Source organism: Crotalus tigris, unplaced genomic scaffold (assembly GCF_016545835.1).
Source record: "Crotalus tigris isolate CLP2741 ecotype Arizona unplaced genomic scaffold, ASM1654583v1 scf7180000018097.2503214, whole genome shotgun sequence".
Taxonomy (NCBI): Eukaryota; Metazoa; Chordata; class Lepidosauria; order Squamata; family Viperidae; genus Crotalus; species Crotalus tigris.
In genome coordinates, this window is record NW_024096820.1 from 302687 (window position 1) to 313429 (window position 10743).

Genomic DNA, 10743 nt, shown 5'->3' on the forward strand with positions numbered 1-10743 from the left:
CATTTACAAAAATTACAGGGCAGACAAGCAGGAGACTTTGATCCACATTAGCTCTGAACTAAGAAATCTTACAAAAGAGCCCTTTAAATGACCGCCCCACTTCTTATAAATTAATTCTGTGCGACCAAAATGAGACTGGGCACGTGCGTAAGCGTTTTTAGCTGGCATTTGTCACCAAGGCCTATGAAAAGATACCGTCTCCTGAGGTGGTATCAAAAAAGCACATGCAATTTAACACAATTAAACACTGGTATTTCCCATGCCATTTCTGGTGTGCCTGTTTATTTAAGAGCAATGATGCTTTTAAGCACAAATGCTCTGTGCTCCACATAATCAATGGGCGTTTTCTTGAAGGGTGAATGGACGATCGACTTCAGAAAGCAGAAATCCAATCAGTAATTGTTCAACTGTAGCAAAACAGGCCAACAATGACCAGGAAAAGGAATTTTTTGCGGTCCCAAGACCAGCCACGTCTACTCCATTAGTTCTGGGAAAGTAAAATCCATTTCCAAGTTGAATGCGTGCCGTTCAGTCTTGCAGGGATAGACTTAAAAGTTGTTTTGGGGTCTGTAGATCCCAAAGCAAGATGTAATTGGAGTCAGATATCTCAAAAACTTTACACCAAAGGTGTCCATTTTGCAATCCAATCTCATTTATATTTTCACTCAGAAATGAACCCATCTGATTAAATTCAGTGGAATAACCCAAACCATGTGAGCACAGCTGCCATTTCAAAACAACTTTTTAAAGAATTAAAATATATCCAATCACCGGTACAGCTAGTGTGAACAGCTGGTTTGAATCTTTCTCTGCATGTCCTTTCATGTTATACAAAGACGGTCTTGCTTTATTTATATTTTATTCCATACAAAAACAGCAACAGTAGTAAAAAAAAAATTATATTAAGCATGAATAAAAATAACATCCCCAGGCACCCTTCATTCAGGCTTCCTTAAAAGTTCACACAGCCCCGCAGAAAACTATTTACAAGTTATCAGTTTAAAACTTGGTGAGGTTACGCCACCCGAAAGAGGACGGTTATTTCTCCAAGATGCCTGCATATCCTGGGAAAGATTATTGCCAATTGTTTGGTAATGCTGAATGAAATAATTTGAAAAGCATACATTCTCAGATTGTAACAATTACATGGGCAGGGTGCAGAACCACCTCTTCTTGCCAATACTTGTGTCATGGTTAAAGGTCACTAAACAAGTGCTAAAACTATTTTCTTACTAAAGTTTCATGTTTTAAAACTGCTAAACTGTGGCAACATTGCCCGTTCTGGTTTTTCTTAACTATAATTCAATTGCTCAGGAAAGCCATCTTTTTCATATGCAGGTATATAAATTAGGCATTTACCCAATTACGTACGATTCCATTTTTTTGCTTTCAAAAAAAAGGTCAGAGAAACGGATCTTCATCTTAAAGCTGCCACAGCTCTAGAGGGTAATGCAGGAACATTTCTTATTTCTGTGTGAATCTGCTGGAGTTGCCCCTTCCTCAAAATGGACCCTGCAGGACGCACAATTCTACTGGTGACATCAGCTCCATACCAGAAGGTGTCTCTAGCTGAACCTAGTCAACAGATCGATGCTCAATACTTCTCATTTTGGTTGGTGTCTGTACAATTCTCCTAGAATAAAAGGTGACCAAATTAACATACCAGGAAGTTTGTAACTTTATTTGTTAATTTTACTTAAGAAATATGCTGTATTTACTGGGCTTTACATCAAAAAGCACAGAATCCTGAGGCTGGGACTCTGGAGGTCTTCTAGTCCAACTCCCAGCCCGTGGTAGGAGCCCTTACACCATCCCGGAGAAATGAAGATTTGATAACATAGTTCTCAATACTCAGAAGCACAGGCAGTCCTCAAGTTAGGACCATTCAAATTGACAATGGAAACCCCCAAATGGGACTTGCCGCCAGGTTTCAGAGTTCTGACATCTACCCCCGCCAGACACACAGTAGTCATGTTATCGCATTTTGGGTGCTTGGCAACTGGCTTACATTTATGGCTATTTGAAGCACCGTGCAGCCACATGACCATGATTCATAGTTTTGCCAGAAGCCAGCTTACCCCGGTGTTCCAGTAAAAACCAACCCATAGCAAATGAGTCTATTTAACAACCCTGCCGATTGCTTAACAACCAGCGCAGAAAAGGTAAAGGTAAAATCAGGTCTGGTCACAGGGTGACCTGTTTTACAACTGTCCCAACCTACAACCATAATTGCCAGGCTCAATTGCAGTCATAACTCAAGGACTACCTGCAGTGAATAATCTACCCTCAAGATAGCAACCTAGAACTAAGGAGAAACTTCCTGACAGTGAGAACAATTAACCAGTGGAACAATCTCCTCCAGAAGCGGTGAATGCTCCAACACTGGAGGCTTTTAAGAGACTGGACAGCCATTTGTCCAAAATGGTGTAGGATTTCCTGCCTGAACAGGGGGTTGGACTAGATGACCTCCAAGGTCCCTGCCAACATTATTATATCACAATTATTCTCGATAAAACTGTACGTGACAAACACAATCAGATCCCTGTGCCTGCACACTCAAACCTGATTTTCCTATACACATCACGGACTCATTCATTATCCTATTAATTCCAGCCTCCATTCGCTCAGGGGTTATAACCTTTTTTTTCCTGATCATTTCCCACCAAAAACTTAGGGCTTCTGGCTCTACAGCTTTATTCTGGAGTTCAGCAAAAATATTTTAAAATTTGCTATGACAGCTACAATGACATTCATTAGTCAAGATTATTCCAATGGTTGAAGGGGTGTCACTGTAGCACATGCAGTACAGCTTCCACAACAGAGGTCCGCTTGGTTGAGTCCCACTTAATTAAAGCAGCGATTGTACTAATGGCAGAAAACATAAAGCGAGGGAAGAAAAAAAAAGACAACGTGCAAGACGATTGGGAAATGAAGCAAAAAGAGAGAAAATTAAATTAGGATGAGGAAAGAGGCAGATAGTAGAGGGGAAAAGAGAGTGAAAAAAACTACTTTGGACTGGCCAGGGATAGGCTGTTCCTACCGACACCACACAACCAGCAATCTATGGACGCTGACGCAATATTGAAACTTAAGCCAAGATTCAAATTACTTACATTGTTTTCTTGGGAACTTCCCTGTAGCACCAAGGAATTACTTCCTACGGATTCTGTTTCCATGTCACCAAGATCAACAGGGCTACTACAAAAATAAAACATGAAATTAGCAATATTAGAAAACACATTTCTAATGTTAAGATAAAGGAGAGAATATTAGATATAAAACCTGCCTTCTAGTTTACCCAATGACCTAAACATTTGCAGGAAAAGTTAGGCAAATGGGAATTGAAGGTATAAATCACACCTATTTTCCAATGATTTCTAGTATTACATTTAAATAATTCAGAAAAGTATTCCAGCAACTTGTTTAATTGATGAGGCTCATATATTTTTATTTATGTAAAGATCCATTGGTATTTAGACAAATAGATTGCAGCATAAACAAATCCTTCAGAAAAATGATTCTGTTTTAAAATAAATGCATGTGTTCTATTGCACCAACTACATTCTGGAGTTGGCACACAATTCTCATAACCTGCTAGTACACCATACATGTTAAATTGTTTTTTAACAAGTAAAAAAATATATAAGCAACAAGTAATTCGCTACAAGGAAAAGTAATCATTATATCAATATGCTTAGCATTATAGCTGCATATATTTTGTAGAAAACTACATGCAGTTCTCACTTAACAACCACAATTGAGACTAACAGCAATCTTGCTAAGCAATGTGGCCATTAAGCAAAGCACCACATGACCACAGTGGACTTAACGCCTCGTCTCCGATGTGGCTGTTAAACAAATCACCTGCCGTCATTAAGTGAGAAATCACGTGACCACGAATTGCCCATTCCCTGCCAGTTCCTCCATTGACTCTGCTTATCAAAAAGTGTACAAACAGCAGTCCCGTGACCTTGTGATGCTGCAACAATCCTAAATGTGCCCCAAGGGCCCAGATCACACACCCAGGGGGACAAGATGGAAGGAACGGTCATAAAATTACTTTTTCAGCACTGTTGCAACTTTGAATGATTGGCAAACCAGACAGTCATTAAGCGAGGCCTACCTGTACTACGGCTATCGAATTCAACTCAATTCCACAATGATGAATTAATACAGCTTTTAAGCTTAAACTTTCCTTCGTAAGAAACAAACCTGGTTCATTTCAGGGATTTACTACCGCTGAATGATTCCCGAATTAGAACAACCCTCAATATTTAAAGGCTTACTATTTTATGCATTCTTGGACACGGCTGCTACTTACAGTACTTGCGCATCAGAGCCTTCTTCGTGAGGAGGGTCCCAAAAATGCAACGCGACTTTCCACAGTCTGATCTGTTGATCCCAAGATCTCCGACTGTACTTTTTAAATTTATTTGGAGTCCTTGGATGGACCCCAGGAACCCGTAGACACCTTTGAAAGAAACATTTCGGCCACTTTTAGCACACCCATCAACCTTCAGCAGCTTAGCCCAGCAGCCATTTCTCGATAAATATGTTGTCCAGGGAAATAAAACCAGCCGTCTACTTGCAAGGTTGCTCAGAAATAGGGCTGCTCATCTTCCAATGAGTCTCTGCTACCCTCTCTCCCAGCAATAGCCGTCTGCGGTTTCTATTTGTTTTATTTATTTACACAGAGTAATTGAGTGCAAATTCTGACATCAGAAAGGGTAGTTCAAGCTCTCAGAATATTCTGCTACAGCCTTCCATGTAGCCATTAGCGAAATTAGAAATTATAGGAGCAACTTACTACAAGTAGGTGAGCCAGAAATCAGTATGACATCATGGCCAAACTTTCCAGGGGACGTTTTTCTGATCTCTCACTTTATCATTTTGCCTTTTGCTCCCCCCCATCAAAAGCAAGGAGGTGTTTCTTTCTTAGAAGTATAATTTTTGCATCTGATCCATGGTGCCGGCTCATCTATGCTATAAAGCAGGGGTGTCAAACAGCCGGCCCGTGGGCCGGTGGTATCATACGGGGACTACGCCCACCCCAGCTCTGGCAATGCAAAAAAAGTCACGATACGTTGCAACACGCCACGTGACGAGTTTGACACCTATGCTATAAAGGATTCCACTGGTTTATGAGAGTAAAAAAAAAAAAGTATAGGTACCTCTTGGGAGGAAAAATTCATTTTCTTTTCCTTAAGTTTGCCCCAATACTTACAAATTAAATTTGTACTGAAAAGAATTTCCACCCTATGAGTAAACAGAGGGCTTACCTAGGAACTTCTTGAATATATCTGTCATATGCCAGAGTATTCTTCCCATAATTTATTTGTTTTTGTCTCCTCATTAGAACAGCCTCGTCCGTCTCCAGCTCCACGACTGCTGTAGATTCCTTGGAATCCGAACTGGAAAAATAGCGGTTTTATTTTTCATTTATTCCCGTTTCATGGCTTTGCATTCTCAAGACACGAGGCATGCTTTTAGTGCTAGTCTGCCCTTATTGTGGGAAATGCCTCGCCTTTTCATTTCCCTAAAACCTTCTCATTCCCGCTCACTTTTAATATAACCACGCTTCAATTATTCATTCTCATCAGCCTCCAATTCAAGATTGTCCCTGGTTAGATCTGCTATGAACAATTTTTTTTTTTACCTTCCTGTAGAGGTCTTCCTTTCTCTTCCAAACTCATTTATTAGAAGCTTTCTTTTGTATCTGTAAAACATTTGTTTTAACAAAAATTATTTCCAGTGTTTGTACTGCTACAATAGTGTTCTGCTACACCATTGTTGGTATTTTATTATTTAATAAATTCAACACTGAACAATATTCCCACATGTTAAGATTTGTTACATTTGTTAACACTCTTAGTCACATTCTCCTGACCTACTGGATTTATCCACAAGAATTAGCTTTTTTATAGCACATTCTCCAATTTAGTCTTACAACATGAAATTGTTTTCAATTTTGAATGCAAAAGTGTACATCCTATGAAAAGGGGCAATACTTTCTCTACCTTACTAGATCTCCCTATCTCAAAGAATAAAGATTTATTTTTGTACTTAAGACAAATTGAATTTAAACAAATTGCATATCAGTACCTTGCCATTTCTCTGTTGACGTTAGTCCTCATTTCATCTTCTTCAACTGCACTCCCCCAGTCTGAACATCTTGAACGGGGCTTGTGGCCCTCCGGGGTGGTGAAACTGTAAAACCAAGTCACAGGGAAAACAAAATGGCAGCTTAGTCACAATATTTAAAGTACACACTATAGCGTGCCCCATCTCAACTGTGTTGCAAGTTAAACTACACCATCCACAATGTATTGCTGAACTCTCATGTAACACGTGGTGCTTTTAAGTTGCTCTCTGCAGAACAATGTTTATTATCATCTGCTTGTGATACGAGTATGCTACTTAAAAATATTTATTTATGAGACTTATTTATTTATGAGACTTATATACTGCTTTAAGTGCAAGCACTCTCTAAGCGGTGTACACCAGTAAGCAATGTATATATATATATATTTTATTAAGTAGATTGCTAAAATATCACCAGGAATTAAACATTTTATGTCCACCACGCCTTAAATAGAACTCAACTGTGCTTAAAAGTGAGGAAATATTTCTCTGTACCTACCTCTCTGATCTGCCATCGGCCAGGCTGTATGTATCGTAATCAATGGTTGGGCCGCTCGGTTCATGCGCATTTCTGTGCTTCCCATCTGCATCACGCTTCCTGCCTTGACTCCACGAAGCTGTTGGTCTGGGAAGAGACAATTAAAAAGAACAAAGTCAATGAAAAGAAGTTGCAAATCATTGGTCTATAACTGAAACTTACTTCGGAAGCAAAGTTTTAGAAAAAACATGGGTCAACTTGGCCTGGGGAACTGTCCATTTTGAATTGTCCCTAGCTCTTGAGTGCGGTATAAGGAGAGGGGCGAGGCAAAGCTCCCTCCTGCTACAGCTGGTCCCTGACTTAAAAACTGCAAATTGAGAACAATGTCGGTCACTAAGTGAGACGGTTTTCAAGCGAGTCATCCCGCGTTCGTCTCCGATTCTGTCACCGTCGCGAAGTGAATCACGTGATGATTACGTGAATCCAGCTTTCCCCACTGGCTCTTTCAGTGCAGTCGTAACTTCAAACCGTCGCTAAACAAGTGACCTTAAGTCGGGGACTTCCTGCAATCAAGTCTCTGGAAAGGGGAAGAAAAGCCACTCTGGATGTTGGGAGGCCGAAGAGTTTGCATAGTCAGCACTTCCTCCTCCCACCCGGAAGAAAGGCTACTTCCTGTCCCTTATAAACTCTTCCTACTTCCTGATAAACCCGCGTTTTTATGAACTACCCAGAGCCAGGCAGCTTTAAGAAATAAGTAAAACAAATAAATCAAATTAAAAGCTTTTCTTCCCCAAGAACTGCCCGAGCTCTGCCTTTTTCTTCGTCCCCCCCCCCCTCAGCCTCTGCCTTCCTCTTTTTTGGGACGACAAATCAGCAGATCCGCCTGGGGTTTTTTTTTTGACCTCGTCTGACAGGTCCATATTTACCCAGGTGTCTGTGTATACACGTGTCTGCGGGTACACACACGCACCCAAACACCCAGGGTTTCTAGGTGAATTTAAAGCAGGCGGTGGCATCCAGGGGTCCGCAAGACCCGGGGACGCCCCTCATCCGAGACCCCAATGAACAACCACCCTGTGAGGAAGGGGCGACCCCACCCCAATTACCCAGGGGATCGAGGTGGGGGAGGGGCTCGACATGGGGCTCGCCCAGGCCCTCCCCGCCAATCCCGGGCTGAGCTGAGGCGTCTTATTTGGCCCACAAAGGCCTCCGCGGCTCCGCAGCCGGACGGGGGGCGGCCTAGAGCCGTTCCGAGGCAGCCCAGCCGTCCACGGCTCCGCGCGGCGACCCTCTCGGCCACTACCTGCTACGAGTCCGGCCGGCCAGGGGGCTCCGCTGGCGAAACGACATCCTGAGGGCGAGGCGACTCCGACGACGCTTCCCCGCCGCCGCCAACCTCGCAACTGAGGCGCGTCGGGGCTGAGGCGCAACGCGCGCCAACCGAAGCGGGCGCTACCACCTCGAAGGAGGGGGGTTCGTAGAGAGGAGGCTTTTTTGTCTCCACTTTTCCCTTTCACAGCGCTGAGACGACACACCCAGCCGCCGCTCGTAGATGAATTTCTCTGCGCTCCCAAGTTCCCGCCCTGAGGTAGGAAGGGCCACGGGGCGGCTTTACTGCGCCTATTTTCAGAACGGGACTCCCCCATGAGCAGCTTGGCGATGGTTTGCTCCGGAGCGCGGAACTCCGCCCCCTCTTCCTCCTGCCCCCTTTGCCTGTTTGGGCAAACGACGCCTTCGCGCTTTGGCGGGAAAATTTGCAGCCGGGATGGGTCGCTGCAACAAAATGTTGCGGTTTTCCCTTTGCGGCGTTGCGTGAGCCCGCCGGCCCAGCTGGCTTTCTTTCCTCAGCTGAAGCTGCTTCCCAGCGAGGGGTTGATTGAGCAATTTCGCCATTATTATTATTATTTTTTGTTTCCTAAAGCCTTTTGGGAAGGGAGTATTTCTGCCCTTTTTGGAATTCGCCCATGTTGCTAATATTTAGTGCTTGCAAGAAGACAGGGGTCTCTAAGGGCAGGCAGAATAATTGCATGATAGATCTGGAAGGGTGTCCCAAAGGTGCTGGCAACTGGACTTTCTTGTTTCTCTTTGAAGACGTTTCCCTTCTCATCCCAGAAGCTTCTTCAGCTCTAACTGGCTGGTGGGAAAGGGAAGGATTTATACTCCTTGCAGACAGCTGCTCAGTTGCATTCTTTTGGAGAGTCATTGAGGCTACCTGGAGGTTTATCTGGGGTACTTTCTCTAAAACAGATATGTCAAACACAAGGCCCAGGGGCCAGATGCGGCCCACAAAGTGGTTTCATGCGGCCCGTGAAGCCGTCCTGGAAACAGTGAAGGAACGGCCCCCGCTGCCTTGGCCCTGGCCCAGGCTGCCCGGGAACCAATGTACAATTTTTGTGGTAGCCATCTATGCTGAAATGCATTCAGTCTTAGCTCCACAAGGCTGTCTGGAAACAGCGAGGAACCAGCCCCTGCCGTGCTGGTCCTGCCCCCTGGCTGCATGTTGGGGAGGTGTCACCCTTTGTGAGGAATGAAGAAATGCACCATTGCTTGGAAGTGGCCAGCAAATGGCTCTCGCCTACTTCACCTATCCGGCTTGATGGGCTCTGCCCTGGTCCCACCCCCTTCTGCCAGAGACCCTCAGATCTGTCCCACTCCTGCCCAGGCCCCCACGGGCACCCTTGAATGATGTAGAGCTGGCCACGCCCACCCAGTGGGCCACACCCACTCAGTAGGCTGCACCCCCACCCACCCCCCCAAGGGCAAGCGCAATGCTGATGTGAGTTTGACACCCCTGCTCTAAAAGAGAGCAAATGACCAGCTGTCTGCAAGGAATATAAATCCTTCTGTTTTCCACCATCTGGTCAGAGCTGAGGAAGCTTCTTGGATGAGAAGCGAAACAACTTCAAAGAAAAACAAGAAAGTCCAATTGCCTCTTGAAAAAGCACCTTTGGGACAGCCGTGATCTGGAAGACTGAGAATCCCCATAGACCAGTGTTTCTCAACCTTGACCATTTTAAGGCATGTGGACTTCAACTCCCAGAATTCCACAGCCAGCAATGCTGGCTGTGGAATTCTGGGAGTTGAAGTCCACATGCCTTAAAATGGTCAAGGTTGAGAAACACTGCCATAGACATTTAGCTATGGACTTTGGGATGAACCCCCTTCAAATGGTGCTGGAGTATGAACAGATTTCCAGGAAACATTGCAGACTACGGGAACCATTTGTCCTTCAGTTTGAGATGCAGACAGCACAGACTCATCCCCAACAGCTGGTGCCTGTCTTGGACAGTGAAGGGAGACAGGGCAGAAAACATCCTGCAGCCAAGAAGACTCCACACCCATTTGCACCACTCAGGTGACCCTGAGGACACCGGTAAACCTCCAAGTGGCCTCAAGGACTCTCCAAAACAGGCATGTCAACCTCAGGACATGTGATGTTGCACGATGTATTGTGACTTTTTCCCCATTGCTGGCAATGGGGTGGGTGTGGTTTCAGCGTGACACATCTGGCCCGCAGGCCAGCAGTTTGACATACCTGCTCTAAAAGAAGGCAAAGGACCAGCTGTCTGCAAGGAGTATAAATCCTTCCATTCCCCACCATCCAGTCAGAGCTGAGGAAGCTTCTGGGATGAGAAGGAAAACGTCTTCAAAGAAAAACAAGAAAGCTTCTTGTTAAGGGATATACATAGATAGACTAAAAAAGCATTGGCAGGAATTCTGAACGTCATTCTGGTTTTTAAAATCGTCTCGCTTTATTGGATCAGTGCTTCCCCTGCTTTTGGTTAGGAACAGAAATCTGGAATGTAAATTGTGTAGTCATCCTCTGACCTTGTGTAGAAGTTCCTAGACATATTGCCAGAATAAGAGCCACTTGCTTGCTTGTGAATTAAAAGTTATGTCTTTCTGCTACACTGCAGAACATTCCACAAAATTACAGGCTGAGATTCTCCCAGAGGAGTTTTTTCAAAAGGCAACTGGACTTTTTTGTTTTTTTGCTGAGGACGTTTTGGAAAAACCAAGAAAGTCCAGTTGCCTTTTTAAAAAGCACCTTTGGGACAACCATGGCCTGGATAACTGAAAATCTCCATAAAGATTCAGGCTGAGGTTCATCTATTATCCTAGTG

At 44.1% G+C, this 10743-nt stretch overlaps 1 protein-coding gene across 1 annotated transcript; it reads right to left on the minus strand.

The window, feature by feature from the left end:
• Positions 1 to 842: 842 nt before the first annotated feature.
• On the minus strand, positions 843 to 8069 carry LOC120309912 (stem-loop binding protein). The gene is made up of 8 exons (XM_039347614.1): positions 7923 to 8069; positions 6641 to 6766; positions 6103 to 6207; positions 5657 to 5716; positions 5280 to 5411; positions 4322 to 4471; positions 3114 to 3198; positions 843 to 1633 (listed from the first exon to the last, which is right to left on the minus strand). The coding sequence occupies exons 1-8, from the start codon at positions 7967 to 7969 to the stop codon at positions 1595 to 1597; spliced, it is 744 nt and encodes a 247-aa protein (XP_039203548.1). The 5' UTR covers positions 7970 to 8069; the 3' UTR covers positions 843 to 1594.
• Positions 8070 to 10743: the final 2674 nt, after the last annotated feature.